This window comes from Lepisosteus platostomus, chromosome 13, assembly GCF_059453375.1.
Source record: "Lepisosteus platostomus isolate fLepPlt1 chromosome 13, fLepPlt1.hap1, whole genome shotgun sequence".
Classification (NCBI taxonomy): domain Eukaryota; kingdom Metazoa; phylum Chordata; class Actinopteri; order Semionotiformes; family Lepisosteidae; genus Lepisosteus; species Lepisosteus platostomus.
Genome location: NC_142623.1, coordinates 8,454,721 through 8,482,624, shown reverse-complemented (window position 1 = coordinate 8,482,624; position 27,904 = coordinate 8,454,721). Strand labels below are relative to the sequence as shown.

The following is a 27,904-nucleotide window of genomic DNA, read 5'->3' as shown; positions in this document are numbered from 1 at the left end:
CAGCCACTTTATGTAAGGGACATTTCCAACACTTGCTTTAATTGGTGATACAGAGTCCCGTGCCAATATTACAATACAAAAAAAACAATAAAACAAGATCCTGTAACACACCCAGTACAGCAAGATACAATGCAACAGTGTGCTGCAATTACTGGTATTACAAAACTAAAAATCTGATGATCTACAGATGTGAAATGGTCTCATTTCCTAATTTCACACTTTTTAATGAGAAACAAGACATTCCCACTTAAGGAGCAACATGGAAACAGAGGAAACCAACTAAAGACCAGACAAAAAAAATGTATGTGGATTCTCAGTACTGACAAAATACAGAACTGAATGAACACAACAGTAATGGATTACTACTGGGGCATTAGTTTTTAACGGACTAATTAAAATAAGCTGTACCAATGTTTACAGTATTTTTATTTTATCTTCAAAGCAAAAAACAGAATGGCATTCTGAATCTCATGTTTCTTGTGTGAAAACGCAAGCTTATCGCTTCATCTACTCAATTAAACTTTTATTTATTATTCCTACTTAATTACACACAGAAAACATTTCCTGTTTTGCTATTACTAAGGACACATTCCAAGAAGCATTTCAATATCATCATAACCAGATATCCAGATTTCTCAAGAGCTCAGAATTGGCCTATATAAATAAAACAAATGGCTAAACATTCTGCATTTAGCCACTTGTTGTATTAGTCATTTGCTTCTATTGTTAGAAATCTTTTTTTGTGTTCCATTGCTTAGATTCACAAGTAGTGAATATACTGTAAGTACTATTGTCCAGAATACCCATATATGAATGAATCTTCCATTGACTTTTACAGAAGCTGCAGATCTTAATTTAAATTGTAATGGAAATTAGTACGTCCAAAGCTTTACCAAAGTATTTTTGTGTGTAGATGTTGAGAGCAAAAAAGGAACTAAATCCAAAAAAAAAGATAATTGAAGCAATTGTATAAGTTCACACTTCCAAATTCTGTTTTATTTACAGCTGAACAAAAAACCATAGTTCTATAAAATCAAGATTGCAAGTGAAGACCAAAAAATTCCAAATGCAGAATACAGTCTAACTTGTCCAGTGTGGAGTTCAAGGGTCAGATCTTTTATATATATTTTAAAAAAGTGAAATACAACACATTTTGGAGATGACGCTGTCCAAGGTGGTACTGGTTTAGATACAGTGGGCTTTCCAGGAACCGGAGCCTGTAACCCCCAATCTTCTGCACAGCATACCAATATTCTGCTTATCGCTGCTCCATTTTCACTTTAGGGGGCTTGAGAAATGATCGGTTCTTCTTCTCTTTCTTAGTCTTGCCTTTTGCTTGGAAGTTCCGCCAGCTGTCGACACGCCCATCTCTGGTTTCCTGGTACACATGTGTATGTGTTAATGTATATTTATATTAGAGGCGATATGTGGCAGCAACAACAAGACCTTTTTAAATTCATTACAGACACCTGTGAACTGGATAACTCCTGGAATTACCTGTTTCTGATCAATCTGTGCATTTTAGGTTTCTCAAAATGGTCATGGCTGCTACTTTAACTTGGTTTGATTTCTCCTCACAACTTTTCTAATTGTGTGTACGGAGGAGTCTGAAAGTGTGCAGCTGGACAGTTTATCCCAGCACAGATCTCCCTGACAATTCTGACACTAACAAGCCAGTCTTACAAATCAAATGATAAAAATAAAATAATACTATCACAAACACAAATGAACACACCCCTCTTATGACTGTAAATCTCAATTCTGCAAGAATGCAGATATTAAATGCTGCAAGATGTTCTCAGGTTGCAACTTCTGATTCACACGAGAAAATAGTCGAATACCACAGATCTGATATCAACATCTTCTCTTTTAAAGAACGACCCTTATCTTTGAGGCATACTGTCAAAATATATAACCACATCCCTTCATTCTGAGCCAGCAAAGATAAATCTGCTGGCATTTTTCAAAAGCAAAATTAAAATTAACACTTGAACAAAGCCTATGTAAATTTAGCAAAAGCAATAGAGAAACTAGACATTGAAACTTTAGTATGTCACATGGACCAACACTTCAATAACATTTGTGTGTGTAGAGCAGTGCTGCTGAGGACAGATTTTAGGACGCACAGAACAGAATTATGTTTGTTTGGGACCACTTTTCTTTGTTGCGATGCACTCCAGCTATAAGACGCAAAGGATAAGGGCATAGTAGGAAAATACTCTTTATGATGCTGAAGCCCATAAAAGAGACATCAGCTTTTATTTAATTCACCTAAACTCAAATTGCATTTTTCACCATTTTCTGCTTTATATCAAAGCAAAAAACAGGATGGCATTCTGAATCTCGTACACTCATGCTTGACTAAATTAAAGTTTCATTTCACATTTCTGCTTAATTGCACACAAAATACTTCCTGTTTTAGCATTACTAAGAACCCATTCTCTCTATCCCTCTTCTTGACTTTTTTTTAAATCATATACACTCATACCACATTCTTCCTCTAAGGGAAGTTTTAGGCAGTGTTGCAAATTTCTACTAATAATTTATTTAAAAAAAACTTTTTATCTGCACAGCTAGTCCAGGAAAGTCAGAATTTCACAACAGCCAAAACTAGAAACAGTTTTTCACACTTCGTTTTTCCAGAATTAAGTTTCCTGATTCTAGAATTTTTGAAAAACACACTTGTGACTAGTCTATTAAAAATATCTGATAAGACTCTTAGGACATCGGGGATTTCCAAAGTGGTGCGACAAATCAAGACTGGTACCTCCAGGGCTGAAGAACACCGAGCAGGACAGTGAGTGTCCTGACTCAGCCTGTGGTGTAACAGCAGACCCTGTCTGTAACATTTCTGGGATACAGGATGTAAGACAGATGACAATTAAGAAAAGCAGTAAGTGTGTCATCTTTAAGTTACATCACATATAACTATGGCAGAAAAAATGTGTCGAAAAAACATTTAATGGCGGAAAGTTCAAAAAGAAGCAAAGTGTGAAAACATTTTCTTAAAAGAAAAGGTAAAACCGTAACATGCAGAATATACCAGGTTTATTTAGCATTCTATGGCAGTACAACGTGCATGCTTAAGCAAAAGCTTTGTGTTCGGTGGCGTGGGTGGTGTTCTGACAAACTGAAGTATTTAGCAATGGCGAAATACCACAAGCGCCCACTTATTTGTGTATTAGCCTAAAGTTAGCAGGGTTGCAGTTCAACTTAATATGCTATTGCACATTATTTTCATATTATTATTACAGCATATTTTCAGTTTGCTTAACTCTCACCATATGGATAGTAGTCTTTTCAAAGAACTGTACAAGTAAAGAGATAAAGCTTGTCATCCTATCAGAAATAAATATGGACTACTTCAAAACATTATTTAACAATCAGCAGCTCGTCCTGTAAACGTATTCATACATAGCTCGTCTTGTGAACTACCGTCATATATAGCTCATCTTGTGAAATAAAAATACGATCAGAATAGACTACAGTGTTAACCTTGTTAAATGATACTGCAGTCGAGAGAGATACAATCTACGTTTACTTATCAATGTTCTTCACCGCAGCTCATATTAGCAAATCTTACAGTCAACCAAAACATTTACTTGCTGTTGTTCTCAGTTCACAGTTTGATTTCAAGTGACTTATATGAAGTTTACTTTGAACTTTGAACTTATTTGAATCCTGTTTATTTCATTTTTATATTTAACATTTTGAATTGTATTTTTGTACAAAAAAGACAAATAAATCCTGAAATTTAAAAGTGAAAGACAATGCAGTTTGAAGAGGTAAGACGATGTTAATGTAGTTAAGTTGAAACTTTTTCAAGGCTTTGTTTCTCATTATTTAATTGAATTAAGGTATATGGCTACTGAACAATGCCAAACTATTTGTCACAGCCTTTCTCATTTACAAGACAATTTTCAGCTGAGCCGATTAATCAATTAATCAGTGTAATATTCGCCTGAATAATCGATTAACAAAATATTCGTTTGTTGCTGCCCTACATATAACCTGTCAAAAAGTTACCAGAATCTGGAAAGTTAGTAATATTCCTTTACTTAAAAACTGTGTGACTAAATTGTCACTGAAAGAAAACAGACAAGGATGATAACCTGGAGAATGTTAGTCACAGTGTGTAGCTCACGACAGGAAAAGGACTGTGTGTGGTTTTAGTAATTAGGAACTGGTTTGGTGGCTTATGTGGTCCACAATCAGTATTGTGTATTCTAGTCCACATATAAAGGTAATGGACAAAAAAAATGGAAACACCAATGTGAAGTCACTTAACAGGGTGCTGGGCAACCATGTGTGGCCAGTATGCACTTTGGAATAATGTCCACCACATCTAAAATTCTGGAATTCCTTAAGAGGGGAGCAGTGGCATTTTCCCTACAAGATAGTCAACTATCCAATGCCTGGCAAACATACAGGGCTGGAGTGATGAGCAATGTCTGGGTTACGGCTATACTGATATCACCTTAGACACTACTACTCCTGAAACATAAGTAAGCTTAGCACTCTTGGCCTGCCAAACCTGTTTCAGCATTCTTCTTTCAAAGTCACTAAGGTCTCCTGTTGTACCCATGCTTGCTGAAATCATGGGAAAACAGGTCTGTCCAGCATGTTTATACATGCGCCTAAGCATACTGGGAGGTTAGTTTAATTAACAACCCACAACTGTGAAGAAGCCCTTTCTGTGAGTAAACATGGTGTCCTTCATTTACCAAAGTGTTTCCATTTATTATCCACTTCCAGTAAATTATGAACAGAATGGGGAATCATTTTGCACAGGGGATACATGAAGTTAACAGACGAGCGCAGTCATGTATCAAGTGTGTTCTGCTATTAAAAACAGGTGGCAGCATTCCTCATTTTTAACAGAATGCAGCAAATTCTAAGCCCTCTTTCTTACAAGCAATTGGCTCTATTCATATTTCATGTAACAGGTAAAACTGGTCTTTCTAAGCATGTAGCCTACATAAAACAGAGAATCTATACATCAGAGTTTTACTAAATGTATTTCACAATATCTCTACGCTATGAATGAGATCAATGCAATGCCTGAAAAGGGGAACTTGGTGAATGTTGAGTTTTAACTGACATTAAGTTTTAATTTCTTTAAAGTGTTATCTGTTGATTAATAAAAATCAGTGGGACAGCATGTGGTAATACCCTGAATGCATGGCTTTACTGTTCCCTGTAAATACTAAATCTCATTCTGTGGATGTACATGATGAGTATATATTGTGTGGATGTGGCTAAAACATTGAGAATTGCATAAGAAGCATACAATGGTGAATAGGTTGAAAAGCGATATTTTCAAGTTTATCTTGAAATCATTATTGTAACTCCTATTTTCCAGTAAGCAAACCAACACATGACAAAGTGTTTAAACTGAATACTTAACCCAAGCACCAGCTATAGTTACAGTGAAGATGCCACCTGCTGGTGAAATGGAACACTGCCCTGCACTTCTAAAAGCACTACCAGTAATAACATCCTCAGTGGCTAAAGTTTCAGCACATGCAGACTAATTTTAGAAGTGCAAGGTTTTTGTTACCTATATATAGAAATAATTGGAGAGTCCAAAAGGACGAAGAGACTCTCTGGCAATAACTTCTACATAAAAATGTGTGTATGTTGTCCTGACATGCCAGATACATGCACTCATCAATTGACACACTGCAAGTGAACTCAGCAGTTGCTGACGGGAAATCTTAGCATCATTTGGAGGAGAGGCACATTAACTCAGTGATGCCAGTGCAAGTTTGCTCATGTCTCTACTGGGAGCAACTTGGGAGCTCCTTATAAAAACATACTTAAGCAGCAGACCCAGGTGTAGTCCCACACAGACACTAACAAAGTTATAATTTCAGATTTGAAAATACCTTATTTATATTGGCATGTGGCTCCGTCAGTAGCCTGGTTATTGGTGTAGGCTAACCAATATAGCTCTCTCACAAAAAGAAACAAGCTCTGAACATTAGAATAATCTCTACCTCAAAGTTTTTGTTCCACTCCCTTTCACGTTTAGCTTTCTCCTGTGCCTCAATTTCCTCCTCCCGCTGTCGTTTCCTTCAAAGCAAAACACAGAAAAAAGGAGCAAAGCAGTCACAATAATGTAAGAGAGAGGAACCAAAAGGGGGTTTATTTTTGTGTTTTTCACGGGTCATGATCTGGAGCTATGAACACATTTCAATGTAAACTGGATTTTTAAAAAAAGAAACAACTGCATTACTTTCACAGAACTGATATTTTAGGAGCCTAGTAAACAACCCAGAAGGGAAATCTGGCTTTAAAAAGGAAGACCCAGCTCCTAGGATTTCCACTGTTGTTTTAAACAGTTTGCCCTCATGAAACTTCATTTACCTTTCATGCATTTCCTTGGCTTCCCTCTCCTTCCTCTTTATCTCCAGCTCTGCAAAAAGTTTCATTGTCTGTTTGTACACCGCTTGCCTGAACTGCAGAAGACAAAAAACATCATTTACCCTGTTGTTACACACCCTTTTTCATGATAGCAATGCCTTTTCAGGCTGACTTATTGAACCATTTTCCCCAGGATACAATTACCATTTCAGTTCATCATATACCAATCATGAAAAACAGGAGGCATTAGGAGACCCTCTTTGTAAGAATAGTGGTTAGGTAGGAAGACATGAACAAAATCCAGCTGATGCAGCAGTACACTCTATACTGCCAATAACAAATCTCATGATGTCAATTGTGCCATGAATGCAGGTTGCCACCAGCTTTAAAAGATGCTTTGCCAGTCGACAGGCTGGTGACCTAACCAGAATGCATTTCAGCATTATAAGGTACTGAAATAGCACAACCTGAAAGGCTTTGACTGAGCTCCTCACCCTGTAGTGCTTGCAGAACAAGCAGGTCAATAATAGATTCTTGCATTTGTATAGCACTCATTACCCCAAAGCTCTTTACACGTATGCGTGGGAACCGAAGTGCAGCACTCATCTGGGTGACACACAACAGCCATTACACAACAGCAGCCCCATTACGCATGGCATCAGGAGAAGTGACAAAGTGTATCGCCACTGAAATCAAAGGGGAACTTCGGAAAAGCCTGATTATGTAAGATGAGAGTGCAATTTAGACAGAACACCAGAATTAACAGGGGTCACACAACATCAAGCTGAAGCATTACTGAACTGACCAAGTGATCAGGGCAAGACATGTAAAAGATGTACATTGGATTTATTTATTTTTAAATACCATTAAAATGAGATAAAAAAACAAAACAAAAAGGAAGTCAATGCTGAACTCTTTCTGTCTGGCCATCCCACAGCGTCTTACCATTTCCGGATCGTCCTCTTCGACTATCGTGGACTTTCCTTCTTTCTTCAGCTGCTTCTTCTTCTCTTTCATCTAACGCAGTCCAGGGGGAAATAAAAGAGTTCATTCGAATAAGCTGCTGTTTACAAGGACATTTTCATAGGCAATCTCAGTGTATTCCAGGTTGGTGAAAGAATCTTATAGTATTCTTAGGAACATCTAAGACATCCCGATCTCCACAGCTAAAGGTTTGCCCGCTGTTCATAACTTTTACTAAGAGTGACTGCATTAATTTATACTCTTACTGCAGAGCGGTTTATAAAACAGGTAGCTTCCATCTAAAAAGAGAAAGGAACTATCGCTTATTTTCTTGCCAGCTAGTAATACGCATCTCCAGCAGCCCCACCAAGAAAACTGTGCGGAATCAGCCAAGAAGCATAAACTGAGGTTTAGTCTTGTGCAAAACATAAAGATGTGTAAACTGATGTTTAGAAGCCTGTGCACAGAGAACCCCACTGAAGTTCTGTCTGTTTAGGTGAAAAGTAGAAGTAGCTTGTGATTTACACGCCATTTGTAAAAAATACTCCTTAAATTGAATCAAATTTAAGGAGTATTTACTCAGGAGTATTTACTCTATAAACGGGGGCGGAGCGGTGGCTCTGTGGCTAAGGATCTGCGCCTCTGACTGGATGGTTGCCAGTTCAAATCCCACAGCTGGCAGAGGAATCCTACTCCGTTGGGCCCCTGAGCAAGGCCATTAACCCAACTGCTCCATGGGTGCTGTACAATGACTGACCCTGCGCTCTGACCCCAAGTTTCTCTCCCTGTCTGTGAGTCTCATGGAGAGCAAGCTGGGGTATGCAAAAAAACATTCCTAATGCAAGAAATTGTAAAGGGTTAATAAAGTGATGTTATTATTATTATTAAACAGTCAACAGAGGGGGCATGTGCTCCAGATCTACCCCCAACCAGAGGGTTAACATCCCAGATAAAGACAATTCCATTTATCCATGTAAGGCGATTATACCGGTGTACTAAAAGTCATTTTTAAACCGTGGTTTATAATGTTTATCAGTTTCATGTAAATGTGAACAGAAGACAATCGGTTCTGTTTTCAGAGGAGATTGGTTTGGAAAATGCTTGAGTCGCCTGCCCATACAGGCTCCAGCACTGTGCAACTATCTTCTGTCCTTTTACTCTCTTTTCAATGCCATTCCTTTAAAAGTCTCATAAGTAACAGTACAAATATATTTTTCCTTCTTCTTATCTAAAAATTCGAAAAAAAAAGAAGAAAAACCTTCTGTAGGTTTCTAGATGATTATCAACTGCTGCAATGGCAAAAGTTTAATATTTTGTTTTTTAATATTTTTAAAATAATGCTTTATTGAAAAATTCTTTATATTGAATTTTGTTTTTAAGAGTTTTCACTCAGTATCTTAAGTGAAGGGTTTTATTGACTTAAGAGTATATAAAAGACATATAAGATACAAAGACAGGTATGGCATAGATTTAACACACGAGACAATGGGAAATGGTTGGAGGCTGGAAGAATACAGAGACAGATCGCCCTGCTGCTTGTGACAATTCTTCCTGGCACAACTGGTTAAGAGTAGCCTTGAACCGTCTGACCAGCTGTCTTTTGCTGGCCACATCGAACTGCATCAAACTGAAAACGAATGTGTCCTAAACTCAGAAGTGATATATAGTGTCTTGCAAAATATTCAGACCCTTGACCAATTCTCTCATTTTTACTGAATTACAAATCCTACACTGAAATTTAGTTCTCTGTGATATTTGTATTTCTAAGCACTGAAACTCAGAATTAATTATTTTAATGTGACATTGTTTTCTTCGAAAATTTTCGAAAGAAAAATAAAAAAACTGAAAAATGCTGTTTGCATTAAGTATTAAATCCCTGTGTTGCAGAGGCTCTGAGTTTACACAGGTGAAAAACGATTGCCCTAAGGAGGACACAATTGCCTTACAATTGGCCTCTACCTGGGAATCATTAAAATAACTGCCACATTTTCTGCACAAAACCCCCACAGTTAAGGGATCATTATTCAGGTTGTGAATCTGAAGGACAGCTGTGAAAATGAAGACTAATGAAGACTAAAGAGCCTTCTAAAGAAGTCAGAGATAAAGTAAAAAAATTCATAAATTAGGAAAAGGGTACAAAAAAATATCCAAGTGTTTGAATGTCCCAGGGGGCACTGTTGGTTCATTTATCAAGAAGTGGAAGCTACATCAAACCACCCAGACACTGCCTGAAAAACGCTGTCCCTCAAAACTCTGTGCGCGAACAAGGAGACCATAGAGCCACAGAGAGCCCAATGATCACTTTGAAGGACCTACAGAGTTCAGTAGCTGAGAGTAGAGTAAAGGTGTACCAGTCAATTATATACTCAAGAGCTCTGCTTAACACTGGCCTGTATGGGAGGGTGGCACAAAAGAAGCCATTACTAAAACAAAAACCATGTGAAAGCATGTCGAGTTTGCCAAAAAGTATGATAGTGACCCAGTTGCAATGTGGGAAAAGATTTTGTGGTCAGATGACACCAAGATAGAGTTTTTTAGCCAAAATTCAAGGCGCTATGTGTGGTGCAAATCTAACACTGCCCACACCTCAGAAAACACCATATCTACAGTGAAGTATGGTGGTGGTAGCATCAAGCTGTGGGGCTGCTTTTCATCAGCAGGGACTGAGCATCATGTTAAAATAGAAAGAACAATGGATGGTGCAAAATACAGGGAAATACTGCAAGAAAACCTGTTTCAGGCTTCTAAAAAACTGAAGCTTGGGAGAAAGATCATCTTTCAGCAGGATAATGATCCCAAACACAAGGCTAAAGTAACACTGGAGTGGCTCAAGAACAAAAAGGTGAATGACCTACAATGGCCCAGTAAAAGCCCTGATCTCAATCCAATTGAGAATCTGTGGCACTGTTTGAAAATTGCGGCGCACACGCGGCATCCGACTAACCTGAAAAACCTGGAGCAAATCTGCCTGGAAGAATGGGCCAAAATCACTCCTAAACAGTGTGCAAAGCTGGTACATACTTACCCCAAAAGACTTAAAGCTGTTATTGCTGCAAAAGGTGGCTCTACAAAATATTAAAATGTGGGGATTGAATACTTATGCAAACAGCATATTTCAGTTTTTTTATTTTTCTTAAGAATATTTTCTAACATAAAACAATGTCACATTAAATAATTAATTTATAATATAAATAATTTTGAGTTTCAGTGCTTTGAAATAAAAATATCACAGAGAACAAAATTTCAATGTAGGATTTGTAATTCAGTAAAATGAGAGAATTGGTCAAGGGTCTGAATACTTTTGCAAGGCACCGTATATATATGCCTGTGGCATATTAAACTAAAAACATGCAAATTAGGAGTTAAGAGCACTGAAATCGAGAACTACCTGGACTAGACAACTGAACAATTCCCCGTTAGTTTTATGAGTAAACTGCCCAAGGTTTGTGCTCACATAGTAGAACACAACAGTTAAAAAGAGAAGCGTGTGGGGTGAACTAAATGCTTGTGTTAGGACCTCACCGTGTGCTCGATATACTCCTTTCCTGCATGGATCACGTCAATAGCCCGCTTCTTCTGCTCTGAATCCAAGAGCAACTTGTAGGCTTTATCAACCGCTAAAGAGACAAGGAATTATATGATTATTCTCATTAATCCATTAAAGAGAAATCATGTCAAAATCTTCAGTTTTCTTCATATAGCCAGCAGATCTGTACAGCAGACGCATCTTCATTTTGTGTGTTTAATTAGGTAAGACAGCTTTGCCTGAAAAACAATGTGATTAGTTATTCTCAGACTTTTCTTTGTAGACAGATGTATTTGCTTTCCTAATGAACAAATATCTTTGGAAGGATGCTTTTAAACGTAACCATATTGAACCTGTTGATCTAGAGCAGAGGTCATCACAATGTGAGTGGGGAGCCACATGCTATGGTCTTTCCACAGACGAACATGGTCTGCCAAAATCTATTTATTTATGTTGTATAAAATAACACTTCAAACTCTAAAACTTGTCCATACAAAGAAAACGCTTAATATGTTGTTTACAATAAATAACCCATAATTATATTCCCTTGACTTAATTGCCAATGGTGATAGTCTTGTGTTTAAGTATGTAAGGATGCAAGCAAGGGATACTGCAATAATAATAAAAAAATAAAAGTAAACAGATTAAATGCATTGTGGAAATGTTTTCCAAAAAAGTAAAAATCTGAAAATAATAATGATAATGATGAATAAGACTGAATCAACTGTACTCATCCCATTAGCTAGGTTGACCCAATTATATATATAATTTGCAATTAGAAAATTGCTTACAACAAGAAAGAAAACATCCAAGCCTTTTTTCTAAAAACAGTCAGGCTCAAATTAGAAGAAAACAACCCTGTTTAAATTCTTCAACAAAAAGCACAATACAGATATTATAAATAAAGCTTGCGAGTACAGTAACAATCACTGCTAGACTTACTGAATGACTACAAAATGCCAAATAACGAAAACTACTTGCAGACGGCGAGTCCATGAATAAATGTAACAAGCCTGGCCCTAGTCAATACTGGGATGGAAAAACTATTAGGCAAACTAGGTTGCTGCTATAAGAGGTACCTGTAGACCAGTAAGAGGCACTCTTCCCTTCAGCCCAGAATTTCTAAACTGACACCACAGTCCTGTGATTCGGGACATGCTACTCTATAAAGGACTTAAAAGAAAAAAAAATATTTGGGGACATCTGGAATTAGCAAATCCACCATATTCAGGACTATCTCCTGTTGTAAAACTATCTGGACCTTGCAGTAACACGCCAGTCCCCTGCAGGATTTACATGTTCAGGTAGAATAATACAGAAGCAAGGTGCTTTACTGTACCTTCAAATGCCTTTTGTGCTCTTTCTGAATCATCTTGGTTTTTATCAGGATGGACCAGGATTGAAAGCTGTAATTAAGGTATAAAATGCTGTTACTGAAAGTTGAGCCAAAACATGATTTATACCCATTAAAACAAGTTTTTATTTATTACCTGAATTATTACTGGTGACTATTATCTTTTAAAAAATGATTTTCTGTTTGGTATAATCCCACTGCAGTTTTGAATACATTTCCTTTTTGCAGAACTGTTTTAAGAAAACTCCATAAAATTATAACCCCACAAATTAATTTGCATTTACAAATGTTCACTTGAAATGGAATAGCAGTATGACTTTTAATTCCAGTTGTCTGTGGACACTATGCAGTATGCTAAGAGCGCAATAAGGATTTGAACATACCTGACGAAACCTCTTCTTTATTTCATCATCTGTAACTTCTGGATCAAGCTGTAGAACCTGAGACAAAATATACACAGTTATAGATATCACAAAGTTTAAAGACATCAAAAGAAAATGTTCTTCTGTACTTCTGGGCACAGTACACGCAAAATACATCTTCCACACAAGTCAAGATCAGGAACATATTAATCATTGTTTTATCTACATTAAACATTTCATATCTACACACATTTCCCACACCACTGGATTTCAATGAGCTTTATATATAGGACCCACTTCATCCACCATTGAAACAAAGTCCCATCTGGCTGATGCAAGCTAGCACTTCTGGTCCAGCAGCCCCGCTGCAGAGCAGATCAGGTGAAAAAGGGAAAAACTGCTTCATCAATTGAAATATGGACAAAGTTCAGGTATATATAGTACAGGCATGGAATTTAACAGGATACCAGGAGAATATCCAAACTCTTATGAACAGTGCAAAGGGATCCTTAATGACCAAGTGGTAAAGAACTCGATTTCATGTCACACCTGGAAGACAGGGCACCTGCTTATCATACTGGAGTGCTGATTTAGAAATTATATTCCAGAAGCTAAAGCGTACCCTGCTGGTCCATCAACACCAGTTTGGCTTTCCTCTGAGGGCTCCCATCCCAGTACTGAAGAGGCACACCCTTGCATCTGAGATCCAACGAGATGTACTTACTTCAAAAGGGTTGAGATTGAAATAGGAAGATCCTGGTCTGGTTAACCTTTCAATCTGTTGCTTTGGGGTCAACACAGAGTCTCTTTTCTCAATCTGCTTCACCTTTTCAAAAAGACAATCAACACACATGCTTAAGAAACAACAGGAAAAATTAATACATCTTTAAACCTCTTCAAAACATTATTACCTCTGATTTATCATATATCTATACATTTGTCCCCATCTTAAAGATGACAAAATAACAGAAAAAAAAATCAGTACAGAGCTGTATCTATTGCATTTAGATATACTTCTTGATGAATGTACTGCACTAACAGAATGATGGTTCTGTATCGTGTGTTACAATCCCCTCAGTTTCAAACACTACTCAATCATGTTTCCCCCATTGTGGTGAACTGTGTGTAATATTGACCTCAAATACAGCCTACCACAGGGCACACACTCGCACCCGGGCCAGGTTTCCCTGAAGCAAGTCAACCTACTGGTATGTTTTTTGACTGTGGGATGTAACCCCAAATACCACATGGGTAGCTTCCCGGAATTTAACCCTGTGCGGTAGCAATTATCACTAATCACTGCGCCACCCTGCCACCTGAACTGTGTAAAATTTGCCACAAATTCCTTTAGGGATGTATGCAATCCTTTTGCATAACTGGAGATCTTGTTCAGTCATAAATCTTCAATAGGAGATCAAATCTGCACATGGTATAAACACAGGTGGTACCTTTATTTCGTTTTATTTATAGAAGTCAGACATTTGAAAACGCGTTTTGTGTCCTAGGTCCTGGATCAGCGATAAATACCTGCAACTGCATTAGGGTTGTGCTTCCTTAGGACACATTTGCAGTATAAGGCACGTTTACCACCCGATAAACTTAATAATTTAACATTTATATCTACTCACAATTGTTTTAATTAAATGGATGTAGCTCTTTATGACACAATGCGTAGAATGCACTGTAATAAAAATCCAAACATAAATACCGATTTGCAGAGGACACTGAATTGAATACGACACCTGTAAACATGTCCAGAATAAGCATAAAGTTATTTTAACCAATGGTTATAATGTCAAATTCGTATAATTTACTAAAGCGCAATCTTAAATGCCAAATTATCTCATTAGGTAAAACAAATATCATGTTAGATTTAATTTTATGAACTTGCGAGATCCGTCTCCGGCGGATCCCGAATAAATTGAACACAACACACCAATCATACCGTAAGTAGTCAAGCACGCCAAAAAATATCTGTGATTTCATAAACACCTGCATTTCAAACTCTGATTGTTTTTGTTACATAACGTGAAATAACAGCCTTACAATCAGGCTTTAATCTTGGTCTTCGATAGGAAACAACAGTGTTGATTTGCAGCCATTCCCTCAAATTCACCCAGTTTACGCAGGGCCCTGCGCGGACATTCTGGGGATCCCTGCGGGGCTGCAGCTTAGAAATTTCCCAAAGACACTTTGAAAATCGCATGGTACTTTCAGGGTATTTTTTTTAATCATAATGTACATATTTATTTTTTACCTCCGAGTAAAACAATTGAAAGGCATCGTCGCTACCATCAGCCGTAATACCAGGCTCAGCCCCTGCAGCCGCCATCTTGGCTTAAACATGGGTCACGTGGCGATGCTCTATCACGTGATCTTGCATTTCCCGTCAACCCCACTGATACAATGGCAGGAATAATGTCCTGAATTTTACGAAAAGCATCGGTTTGCGAATGCTTTTGGTTAACGTACATAAACTCAGTGTTATCTTGTCTAAATCCAATAAATATTTTTTCTCCGTGGCGCTAAACGTATTACGTTTAAAATGTGCTTGCTGTCATGTAGACCTAAAGGCAAAATAGTTTATCAAATCAGGAGGAGGGTCAAATAGCCCTTCCTCCGTAAAAGTAGTCTACAAATTTCTCCCCACGCTGTTTTTGTTCGACTCACCACTTAAACAGGAAACTGATGAAAAACCGACGATTAATTTGAATAGGCTGTTGCACATACGGTGTAAAAACAGTTTTGTTTGAGAAATATTAACGCCTAGAAAAAACTCGGATTTTATTTTTAAATTGTGCTGAAGGAATTCAATATGTACATGTACATTTCCTTTTAAACTCCTTTTCATAACAATGTGCCAACACTCATTTGCAGTAACTTCAGTGGGATTTTTTATTGGGCCGTCAATATGGTGGTCAGAAGGGACCAGGAATGGGTTCACTCCGAGAAGCTGTCGGAGAACCTCATTGTTTCCTTTCCTGATGACTTCTCCCCTGTCTTGTCCTTCCTCCTCTTGTCTTCTGACGACCTTCTGTGCCACAGCCCCGCTAGAAAGTCCTCGATGGACTCAATCCTGAGCTCCATAGCCCCAATCCGCTGGAAGATCATCTCTTGTAAGATGAGCCCCTGATACAGGACCTTGAGCTCACTGGGGATACCTGACATGCTGACACTCAATGCAGAGAGGGGCTGCTTGCCAAAAGAAAGGAGTACAAAGACTGGCTTAATATTGAATTAATTCCTTACACTTATACATGGCTTCTCTAGGCATGCCACTCAAAGCACTTTACAGGTAATGGGGACCCTCCTCCACCACCACCAAAGTGCGGCCCAACCTGGATGATGCGATGGCAGCCAAAGTGCACCGGTACGCTCACCACACATTGGCTATGAGTGATGAAGCCAGTTCAGAGATGATGATTGTTAAGAGGCCATGGTTGGTAAAGGCCTGGGGGAAATTTGGCCAAGATACCAGAGTGATGGTATCCCTAACCCTACTCTTTTCAAAAAACACCCTGGCGACCACAGAGAGTCAGGATCTCAGTTTAATGTCTCATCTGAAGGACAGCACCCTTTTTGCAGTACAGTGTTCCCTTCACTATACTGAAGCATTAGCACCCACACGGACCATAGGGTGAGCGAGCAATATCCTAGCTGGTCCCACTAACTCACTTTCTGCAGCTACCTTAGCTTTCCTAGGAGGTCTCTCATTCAGGTACTGGCCAGGCTCACACCTGCTTAGCTTTACTGGACTGCCAGTGGTGAGATGCAGGTGATATAGCTCACTCTTAACATAAGGGTTGCAATGGCATGAAAGTGGATTTAGCTGCTATAGAAAAAGCTAGGCTTCTGTTTCACACTTATAGTCCTGGGCAGCCTGTGTATTTTATTATCACTGCTCTGATTGAGCTCTTAATGAAAGTTACTGGACCTTTAATTTAACCAGTAATAGGATTCTGAACATCTTCCATATTCAGGCCTTAATTTCATAGTCTCTTTTACCTGCACTATTACTTGGAAATAATAATAATAATAATAAACTTTATTTTATATAGCGCCTTTAAAGGTGGCTTCTCAAAGCGCTTTACAGGATGACAATAACAATAAATAAGAAGACTACAACAATAAATAAGAAAATTTCACAAGACAGGACACAATTATAATTACAACAATACAACAATAACAATAGAGGAGACCGTGGAAGATGGTATTAAGAAGAGCAGAGGGGTGAAGAATGGAACCAGTTAAGTAAAGGCTTTTCTGAAAAGGAGGGTTTTGAGTCTGGATTTGAAGGAGTTTAGAGAAGGTATATAATGCGGAATAATGCAGGTAATAATAAGGAAATAATGCAGGTATATGGCTATTTGGGCTTAAAATTGTAAAATGTGTTTCAACTTAAAAGATTAAAATTTGTGCTGCCCTGGTTTATTAACCGGCTCTAAATGGATGGTCAATAAATGATTTATGGCAGCAGAGGGGAGTAACGTTGTTGGGAGTTACAAGTCTGGGAAAAAGGATGAGACTAGCGATGCTCACACTTGATGTTTTTCAGAAATTTGGTTCAGTGAGAATTTTAGACTTTGTTGGAAATTCTGTAAATACATTGCACTGTTTGCCACGTCACTTCCTTCTAAATTCCACAATTGTCCACAGCCTGTTCCATCAGTACTACAGATGAAAATGCACTGTGGAGCATATCTGCATCCCCTCCTCACATCATTGTCTCCAGGTTTGTGTAACCCTTTTCTTTTGTTACTTCTGCTGGAAGAGCTTTCCCAGAATAGAAAAACAGCAGCTGTTGTTGAAGAGATCATATACAGTTAAACAGACTGGCGAGTCGAGAAAGCAATTAAGAGGACGGCGCACTTGAAATAATATAACAGTGCAATGTCAAGAAAGTAGAGACCCCTGACCCAGCTGATGAACACGGATTTCAACGGCTTGAAGTGTCACCTTTTCTTGTTTCTTCTTCGTAAGTCTGATGTACAGGCACAACGACAATATGCAGAAAAAAACAGCAGCAAGGCAGGCCATCAGGAAGGGACATGGTGGCCCTGATGTCGCGTACAGACCTTCGCTCGGTTTGTTAGCAAGTGTTTCCTTAAGATCATCTGGGGTGATCTCCATTCCCACCCTTGACCATGCTGGTAGCTTGCAGTGCTGCGAGCAAGCCATTTCAGTCTTCTGCTTTCCACCAATCAGCTGTTTGAAATCCAAGAGGCGAACAGCCCTCATCAGCCCATTGTGATGTCATCACATGTCACAAATCCCAGTGAGGGTGAAGTACAGTATTTCCCATTACATCTGTACTGCACAGAAAGGAGTTCAGAAGATATGAGGATTTGTCATTTGTCATTCTCTTTCGCAATGCTCAAACTGTGAGATAATGATATAAAAGTAGAGAAAGCCCAGAATTCATAGATGTCATTTTAAATGTTTACAGAAGAAAGGGCCCACAAATAGTAGCTTACAGTGGTTTAGAATACCTCTAAATTATTGATTGATTTTTCCATACCAGATATGCATTTATTTACAAGAGGACTAGTACATTTTTTTTGTAGGTACCTGCTTCAAAATTAAAAATACAGAAAGAGATTTGCTGCCGTTTTCACACCAATTCATTAGAACAGAGATAAAGTTCTTTACATTTCATATATATATCCTTACACATATTTAGTGCTTTTCTTGAGCCCTCAATGTGCTTTACATGTAACGGGGATTCCCCTCCACCAACACCTGCACCTACATGTGTAGCACCTACCAGGATGATGCGACGGCAGCCCAAGCGCGTCAGTTCGCTCACCACACATCAGATTCGCACATTTTAATTTCAACATTAAAATGCAAATCCATGTATAAAAACAATATAAAATAACCGAATTGTATTTTTTTATTATATGGTGACTATACGTTTTTGAGTATCCTTTTCTCTCTCGTTCTCTGCGAAGCTTCAGGCGGCGCTGTCCTCCGACGAGTCGACGTTGGACTCCTGGCTGCCCTCATAGGCTTCCAAGCGATGGCAGACGCAGTCGCAGCGGGGAGGACTGGGGCGCCGGCTCGCTGCCTTCCCCCGGCCGCCCGCCACCTGGATCTTCTCAAGGGCGTCTATTCTCATCTCCGCTGCCTTTAGCCGGGAGACGATCGTCTGCTTCAGGATCAGCCCGCGGCGCAAATGCTCAGAGATGAGCTCTGTCCAGCCGACGAGTCGGAACTTTTGCTGCAGCCCGACAGGAAAAGCCAAGAGAAATAATAAAAAAGAACAGTGCCATTTGTTGACAGTCTTTTTTTGTGCCTGGAAATAACCTTTGCTAAAGCAAGAACTCGTCATAATTAACCTGTTCAACACGAATCTCCTACAATCAACCAAAGTACTATTTACATACGCTAGATGCCACTCTTGATATTTTTAAATAGCCATAGTAGACGTCAACATAAGCGTACACTTTATATTTCTACATATGTATGATATTAATTTATGATGCATACATTCTCACTCAGTACTTGTTAGGGCTATCTGACGATCCATAGCAAATGGTTAAATACATTGAGCCAAATATGGCAAAAATGATAAAATAACATTTGTCGGTTTAAGTTGTGAAATATGTTAAGTGAAACTGTTAGCCAGGTTAGAACAGTAGTATGTGCAACATGTTCTTGTGAAAAAAGCCAACAGTATACTAAAAGGCTAAAGATACAATACCCCACCTGAAAATATTACATTGTTCTTTTAGCTCCCAGGTAATATTATTTTACCATTCCTCTGCCATGTACTCTTCATCTAGCTTGACTTAAGCGCACCAGGAAGTAGGAAGCCTGATGCTGCTCAATATTTTCGAAGCATTTTTGTCCATAAAATACTCCAATGCTGAAGTTTACCTGCCCTTTCGTCCATCTGAGCCACCTGCTGGATACCCCGTACAAAGCAAAGGCAAACACCAGCAGGAGGAGAAGCAGACACACAATGGGGAACAGCAGATCAACCGCCAAGGAGAGCTGCTTTTCTTCAGCCTTGGCTTTTAAAAATTCAGCAATTTCGTCTGTAGTTACATCCATGCCCACCGTAGCCCATACTGGAAGCTTTGATGGGCTCTTGGCTGAGGAACTGGAGAAAGGCCAAAATGATAAACACATTTTCCTGGCCTTTTACATCTTTCACAGACTTTAAAGATCACATCTTTTGCAGCTGGAACAACAGACTGACCAGAGTGGCTCTCTAGAATCGCACCTCTGCACTAACAGGTGGCTGATTGTGATGTCATCGCCCGTGAGCTGGTGTTTGTAACATCACAGCTTGGAAGAAATTGTCAAGATGAATGAAACAAAAGGATATTTACTGTAATCTGTTGTATATACAGTTAAACATAAATGAAAATCTAGTATTATCTTTGAAGGTAAATAAAGCACAAAACCTCAATTTCAGCAGAAGAGTTTTATTCAGTACTAAACATTCTTAGTGTGAATTTCACAGACTTTGATATTTAACTTCTACCACTAAAACACTAAAATTGTATTTTTCCTTGCCTTCCATTGTGGTTGTACAGGAACAAGATGTCAAATCACAAAAATATATTTTCAGACTTATTTGGTCATAATCTAAAAATAGCTCATTTTAAAAAACAGGCACTTTCTTACTTTGATGAACTACATGCCTTTAAACTCTGTATAGATATGGAAGAGAGATATTTTTAAATAATGGAACCATGAATTATTCATTGCTAACTGATTGGATGTGATCAATAATATACCAAAAAATAAAAGTTTTCATAAAACTAAAAAGCATTAAAATAAAATCATGTGTCAAGATTGTTTACACGATCCTTCCTCATCTTCAGAAAATGAAACAAAAATACAGAGGTAAAAATTATCCTAGCAAAATAGGACTAATAAATGGTCAGAATTTTGTTCACCGTAAAGATTAAATCATGGGCTTTGACAGGATATTATTCAGTATGAAACCAAATGTTAATTCCTTCTATCTTCCACTTATCTATTTTTTAGTTGCATATGTCTATGTTTCAAATCTGAAGATGCAGTTTTTAAAAGTGCACTTCATTAAAAATAAAAACCACATAATACAATCCGTCTCCTTTAGACAATTCATCCATTCATTATCAGAAAGCCTCTTGCCCCTGGATTCCAGCTAGATAGAGTATATGATGGTGCCCATTTTTATTAAAAAAAATAATGTGGATTTGCGGAAATGTTCTTTTTGTTTCCCCCGGCACTGGTTAATAAGAAAAAATTCAAGTACTAGGGAACCTCCATCCCATCATTGGAAAAACAGAACAGCAATTTTCAACAGTTCAATCCACAGCTGCCTGCATTGCACAGTGACTCTCTCAACTATGGAAAAAAGAGGTGGTGTAATCTCTCACATAGAACATATACAAATTTGTAAACACCTTATTCACTCATAGAAAAGTATCCAGCATTGTAAAAATATAGCATTTAAATAAGTAGGTTAAGGCTCCCCATATACAGAAGTATCATTTAAAAAAAGAATAAAATACATTTGAGAACCCCAAAAAACACAAAGTGAGTAATTTACAAAGGCCATTAACTAAATACACAGTTTAAAAAGTTATTTAGTGTCTGAGTCAGGATACGTTCATATTTATAGCATGATTTCTTTCAGTCCATTTGAGCCATTACAATTATTAAGGTGTAGAGGTTACTCCTATCGGTATTAATCACTTTTAGCATGTTCTTAGCGTTTTTGCATGCTTAGGTTCACAAGAAACCTCATAAATTCATGGGTGTGTCTACACAAACTTGGAAATTACCATGCTATTTGCCATCAGGTTTTTCATGATGACAATGGCTTGGATTGGGAAATATGATTTATAATAGGCTGCACACAAGAAACGGGAACAGCTCAATGCTACACTGCAAAGGAGACCATGAGAAATCTTTCTGAAGCCCAACTCAAAGATTCAGCAAACTCTCCTCATCAATTTGCAAAAGGTAGGTATTGCACACATGCCTTAAATGCACGTGATCACCACATCCGCATTACCTATTTGTTTCATGATACCTGCTACCATATGTCCAAAATAAGCCCCCAAAACATAAATGGACTAAACAAATCAAGATGCAGTTGATTTCGATGTGGTTTAGATTAACGTGCAGAAATTGCATTCCATATAAAAATCAATTGAAAGTCCTGCAAGGTCACAGCATTGACTGTTTAAAACTGGGGAAAAACATGGTTTAAAAGTTCAGTGTTCATAGTACCTAATATTATTTTAATTTTAATTCCTAATGATTTTAAAGTATATATGTCCTAATGCAGGATTCCACCTGTTGTATGCAAGTTAAAGCACCTGATGTCAAACCTCATTAAAAACAACATAGCAGCACGTCAAGAAAAACAAGACTGAATTCCCAACCAGCATACAATGAAACGAAGCATCTTAATGAACCTCCAGTTTCCTGCAGATTTCACAAATCCTCATCCGGAACCTGGAACTTTGCATAGACAATAAGCATGACAACGGACATAACGATGCAGAGACTGCCAATAACCAAATAGGCTATCCCCAAGAACTCGTTCTTTCCTCCCATCCAAGAAACATTGCTGAATACCACTTTCTTCTGGCCTTGGAAAATCGCCACTGGGTAATCTGGAAAAAGGAGTAAGTATTAAGGAAACATGCTACAGAATTTCTTGTTCTTGACTGCTACATATCCTGGAGATTTCATGTTCATGACTCCTTACCTATCCTGTTGTCCAACAGAAGCAAAATCCACTCAGATATTTTATAAATAAGTGGCTCAGTTTCTGGTGACATTTTCAAATCACTTATGATAAAACAACTAGGCTGTTTAATAATAAACACTACCCATTTGGGGCACTTTTCAGTGCAAATCACTAACCCAGCATTACAACAATGATAATCCTCATTATCCTGTTTCTGCCTTCATTTTTAAGTGTTTTTTTTAAATTTCCACCTGCTAAAGAAAGATCACAAATGTATGCAGAATTCTTTTGCTCCACCTTGCCAAGCACACACACACATCATTGTTAGAGTGCACCTAAACCTTGTAAAATAATGTCATTCTTGATTCCATGCCATTTTACCCAGATATATGTACTGCCTGAATCGTGTTAAATATAAGCATTCAGAAACATTGCTCCAGACTGACTAAACCGGTTAAGCAGGTGGAATATCCCCAGACTAAACCTACTAATCACGTGAACTACATATAGCAAACGTCTAAAATATGCACGATCACTTCAGACTACACTGACACCCTTCAGATTAATGCTATTCAGAGACCTTCAGGTCTCTGGTAGTAAATCAAGGGACACTTTGCTTTCAACTTCCACTAAGAACCTTTCAAAAGTCTAACTGTCTACAAGGGTTCATAACATTTGATGAATCAAGTTATTTTGCATTCAACAAGACTCTGGATTTTTAATACAAAGACATTTAAACAGCTCCTGATGGGAACCTCACTCTTGGTGCTACAGTAAAGGATACTGTATGATATTTCCAAGGAGTAGTTCCCTGCAGGTAAGCCACTGGAGTAATTTCCCTCTGTAATTCGTCTGTAGAGCTTCCTGAAGTTAGGAAGAGCTGCAGTCCTCATCCACACCAAGAAGTCCTGATTCAGAAACGCATTGTTGTTCACATTGGTGTCTAGTTCATACGCAGGCTTAACCCAGTTCAAAGGCTTCACAGTGCCTAGGAAAAAAAGGTACATCTTTAAAAATGAATGTTTTTTTATTTCCCCTCCTCGTTCAGCACAACCATGCCTAATTGTAGTTCTCAAAAGATCCCTTAAGACTATTAGCAACACTAATACGTAAAAGTAAAAGGCATCACAGAGAAATTAAAATGAATACTTTTAACATTCTGCCTTGTGTCTGTTTGTCATATACACATTATTATAGTCTCTGCAACAAGTTATTGTAATATTAAACTAACAGTAGCGCAATTCTGTAAATTGAGTGCATCATGATTCTGATATTTTATCAATGCTTTTTGTTTTGAAAGCTTGTATAAAAATTGTGTATTCTTCTATGTTTTGCTGTTCTTTATCCTACAAAGACTTTTTCCTCTGTTGTACTTTAGCCCTATATTTCTGTTATAGTCCACACCAACATTTACTTAGCTCAATAATAGAAACAGCTGAATGCCAGAATATTGTTGCTTAGCTCTACAATGTGCACCATGCAAAGTAAAACCAACCAAAGGGCAATTTACTGCAGTGTAACTGATTAGAGCTTATTTTATTTTCATAATATCTGGCCTTTAAAATGTTAATCGGGTAAAAAATATCCACACAACAAATGCATAGAATCATCACCTTTAAAAGTGTCTTTCAGGGTGCCATTTGTTAGTTCCGGATTTCGGAACTTCACATTAAAATCTGACCACCAAGATATTCCTTTTCCATCCAGAGGAACTTCCATATCCACTCCATCAACATTGTGAAATAGCCTGAAGCTGTCTGAAAATAAGAATCACAAAGGGGTGAGTGGCAAGGCCAGTGTGACCACACGCCTACAAGCCATTCAAGCGCTTCATTCGGCGCAGTGGTACCATTAAAGAAGCTGTTAGCAATTGCCCCGCACGGCGCGATCGGCTGGCCTGTGGGGTCATACTGGAAAGGAGAACAATCATTTCCTGGATTCTGTAAAAGGAGAATAATAAACACTAAGCAGGGTCAAACAAGCACTAAGTAATACAGCAGTTAACAGTCAGAGAGTTTCTAACTGAAACAGTTTTAACCTTGAAGAGGAGACGCTTCAGTGTGGTGTCATTAGAAAATAGCCTTAGGCCATTTGCTATTATTATATTAATATACTTTCTATCAGCCAGATTATAGATAAACATGGTCTTCAGTTTCACTGTTAGGCAGATGATACCCAGATTTATGTTAAAACGTCTTCCTCCTCAGGTCTCCCCCCTCCCTCACTCCTCGGTTGTGTGACATCAAACTCTGGTTGACATCAAAATCCCTGAAGCTAAATAGCGACAAAACAGAGATTTTACTCTCGTGGGTAGCCAATGTCAGCTGATAAAGCTTGAGAGCTTCAGAGTAATTGTTGAGGGCTTCCCCAGTCACATCAGCAATTGTCAGGAACCTGGGAGTCACGTTCAATCCTCTCCTGTCTTTTGGGCCTCATATGAAAAATTTGATCAAAATAACTTTTTTTTCCTCCTTAGAAATATTGCCCGCATTGGGCAGTTTCTATCAATGCTGAGTGCCTGATTCATGCAGTTAGAAAATCAAGGCTTGATTTCTTCAACTCTATGGGCTCCCTAACACTCTTCTCAACAAGTTGCAATATATTCAAAATTCTGCAGCTAGACTACTAACTCATTCCAGGCCCTGGCAGCACGTCACTCCGACACAAGTCCCTACATTGATTGCCTATAAAGTCATGTATTCAATATTTTGTTACTGACTTTCAAGGCTCTATATAATCTAGCTCTGAAACTTCATACCTCTCTGAAACTTCTCCATGTTTACACTACTCACTGTAGGCTCTGCCCAGTTGAGGCAGGTTCTTTGCTAACTGTAGCAAAGACCTAATCTCGGACCCTTGGTGACTGTGCCTTTGCTGTTGCTGCTCCATTGTTATGGAATGCCCTTCCTCAGACACTGCGAGAGACAAATTCTTTGACTCTCTTCAAAATCCAAACTCAAAACTCACCTTTTTTAGCACGGCCTTTGTGCGATTTCTTTATAAATAATAATAATGCTTATCATCATCATACCTTCAGATTGGAAATGTACCCAAAGAGCTGGTAGTCATCCCGAGAAACTCCATATTTGCGATAGTTCTGGTAGTAGTTTGACAGGCCATAATAAAAGAAAACAGGACCCTGTTTAGAAAGCAAAAACAGCTTGTTTTAAAAAGTGCCTTTGGTCATTTTAATCGACATTTAGCCTGAGCTGCTTTTATGTTTTCTCTTGCAACAAATTATTATTCATTATTTTTATTTGTTACCATTTCATGGCATGGTTTATAATAGTTTACTTTTTGACAGCTACACATCTCTTCATTTATGAAAGCATACGCAAAGGTTGGTGACAATACACTGCCAATGACTAATTTTCAGAAACTCTCTCATCGTGGACTGAAGTATTCTTCTAAACACGTGCGACTTTGCAGGTTACCTGTCCAACTTTTGGCCCCTGCTTTTCTTAATTCACGGTCAAGTCTCATACAGGCAGGGAACATACCTCAAACAGTTTGTCCAGCTGAAAGGTGAGCAAGCACTTACAAGATACATTATAAGTGCATTTAGAACAGGGAGATCCAGTGTCCGTACCCGTATAATCCATCTGCAAAGCACAGAAAGATTCATTGAATCAGAACTCCAATTGGAGCAAACGGCCTTGTGCGTGCCGTGTCTTGATTCAATCCAATTGATGAATGGCACTGACAGATGCGAGTACTGGATTAGAGTCCTAATGTTCCATTTTCTGGTGCCAGTCTGGTCTAAGAGAACTGGTGATTCCAAACTGGTTGTTAGTGCAGACAGCCGACAACCAGTATTTTTCCAAGACAATTTCAAAGTTAGAGCAGAATGATATTATTTTTACAAATGAAAGGAGAAACTACTTGCAAAGGTGAGGGAACCACAAGAATTACCAGTATTTCTCTGGCCTGTGTTTTATGGTTCAGTGCCTTGGGACAATGTGGGATGAAAACTGCTAGATAAACACACATTTTTGGTGATCAAAGGAAAAGTCGCGGTGATGCACATACCTCCAGAACTTGGATGTTCTTGGAGGTGAGGAAGAGTGCAACGCCAATGGCGATGAACGCCAGTCCAATGACGACAAACCCAGGGATAACTATTCCTGCAGACAGTATAGGCTGCCACGCAGGAAGTCTCTGTTGGGTGAAGGCTGTGTTATCAGGTTTATTTCCATTTTCCCCTTCCTTCTTCATGCTCTCACTTGCCGAGCTTCTTTATAGCCTCCAGATGGACCTGTGGATCCAAAAGGAAAAGGGAATCGAGGCATGAGCAACTTCGCCCACAAAGCCCAACTGTTTCCCAGCTCTTTGAATACAAAGATTAGATTTCATCGTCCCAAAAAATAAAATAAAATTGGGCTTCATCAGTACACGACTTTAGCATCAACCTTCTTTTCCCTTGGAGGAGGTGCCAGAGATTAATCATCTTGGAAAACTGAGCTCTCCATTCTGGGGTTTTAAAGAGCAATTATACTAAAATGAGGAAGGACAGAACAAAGCTCAGCATAATGATTTTACTGTTCAAGACAATACAAAGGCATATCAGAGCCCATTTCCTATTTGAAATACTTCTACCTGGTTAATCGTAACATTTATTTGGATTCAGCTCATCTCAGGCAGCGCCTTAACATAATAGGCCTTAAAAAAGGTGCGACACATATACGTGTGTCGAGTTTACACTGCCGGAAGGGAGAGTTGGAAGTTTTCACTGAACGCAGCTCCACCCTTGAAGATGAAGTAAGGTACTTCATAGCTCATTAATAAAAATGTTTTCCTTTTCAGTGGCGACCTACAGATGTGCTCTCGTGGTTCGGTTAACCTATGCGACTCAGCGGACTGGAACATGAGTACATGAATTAGGCATATCGGGAAATGTTTTGGCGCTATAATACTGTATACTTGGGTACAGTGCGAAGCGCCATCTGTGGGATTAAGACTGAACGCCCCTACATCATAAACCCCCTAAAAGATAATGTATACTGGAGTAAATAAAGTAGGCCAATACGAAAGATAGCGCTGACGCCAATAGTACGTTTTTTGCTGGTTACATTATAGAGAGCCTCAAAGTTCAAAGTTAATAGAAATTGAAGATTGATGTATAGATATATACCTGGTTAATGTAGGTATCAGTATAGGAAAGTAGAAGATTTGTTTCTGAAAGCAATCGCGGGGCGCTGGTTAGGCTTTTAATTTTTCACCTTCAAGCGACTGAATACCCCCATTTACCACGGCAGATACACAACAAAACATCCCGACATTCAAAAAGAAAAGCGAACGATGGAATTTGGAGTTACCTTCAACCACCCCAGTCCAAGCACCCCAAACGCTGGACGCTGCAGGAGAGTGAAATCTATAAATGAAACCTCCAATAAATAATCACAAAATGAAACTTCTTATGTGCACAAACCCTACAGTGACACTCACTGCCTATGCAAACACTTACCTGTCCCGACAAACAAGTCTCATCTTCCTGCAGATCGAGTTCGGATAGTGACGTCACTCTGGGCACAACTACTAATTTGTTTTGTCAGCTATATTGGGAAATATTCACATTAACGCCTTTTAACGCTTGTGGAGGTGGGGGGGGTCTTTCAGACACTTGTGAAAGA

The 27,904-nt window shown here is 38.5% G+C and overlaps 2 protein-coding genes and 2 long non-coding RNA genes across 5 annotated transcripts; all 4 read right to left on the bottom strand.

Annotated features, from left to right (window-relative positions):
- Positions 1-7: 7 nt before the first annotated feature.
- dnajc8 (DnaJ (Hsp40) homolog, subfamily C, member 8) lies at positions 8-14,947 on the bottom strand. Its single transcript, XM_088602974.1, has 9 exons — positions 14,829-14,947; positions 13,296-13,397; positions 12,593-12,649; positions 12,195-12,261; positions 10,852-10,946; positions 7,312-7,383; positions 6,370-6,461; positions 6,000-6,075; positions 8-1,378 (listed from the first exon to the last, which is right to left on the bottom strand). The coding sequence occupies exons 1-9, from the start codon at positions 14,901-14,903 to the stop codon at positions 1,259-1,261; spliced, it is 756 nt and encodes a 251-aa protein (XP_088459100.1). The 5' UTR covers positions 14,904-14,947; the 3' UTR covers positions 8-1,258.
- Positions 14,948-15,441: 494 nt separating this feature from the next.
- LOC148649820 (uncharacterized) lies at positions 15,442-17,875 on the bottom strand. Its single transcript, XR_015925940.1, has 2 exons — positions 17,528-17,875; positions 15,442-15,763 (listed from the first exon to the last, which is right to left on the bottom strand). It is a non-coding gene; the product is annotated as an uncharacterized LOC148649820 (long non-coding RNA).
- A 571-nt stretch (positions 17,876-18,446) lies between these two features.
- Positions 18,447-19,762, bottom strand: LOC148649819 (uncharacterized). Its single transcript, XR_015925939.1, has 2 exons — positions 19,451-19,762; positions 18,447-18,791 (listed from the first exon to the last, which is right to left on the bottom strand). It is a non-coding gene; the product is annotated as an uncharacterized LOC148649819 (long non-coding RNA).
- Positions 19,763-19,988: 226 nt separating this feature from the next.
- tmem30b (transmembrane protein 30B) lies at positions 19,989-27,861 on the bottom strand. 2 transcript variants are annotated; one of them, XM_088602994.1, is made up of 9 exons: positions 27,739-27,861; positions 27,590-27,645; positions 26,304-26,529; positions 25,775-25,876; positions 25,306-25,413; positions 24,124-24,214; positions 23,888-24,031; positions 23,059-23,262; positions 19,989-22,197 (listed from the first exon to the last, which is right to left on the bottom strand). In XM_088602994.1, the coding sequence occupies exons 3-9, from the start codon at positions 26,487-26,489 to the stop codon at positions 22,016-22,018; spliced, it is 1,017 nt and encodes a 338-aa protein (XP_088459120.1). In that variant the 5' UTR covers positions 26,490-26,529; positions 27,590-27,645; positions 27,739-27,861; the 3' UTR covers positions 19,989-22,015. The 2 variants fall into 2 exon arrangements, with proteins under 2 accessions (XP_088459120.1, XP_088459118.1); XM_088602992.1 differs by lacking the exon at positions 27,739-27,861 and having other exon boundaries at positions 27,590-27,732.
- Between the last annotated feature and the right edge of the window lie 43 nt (positions 27,862-27,904).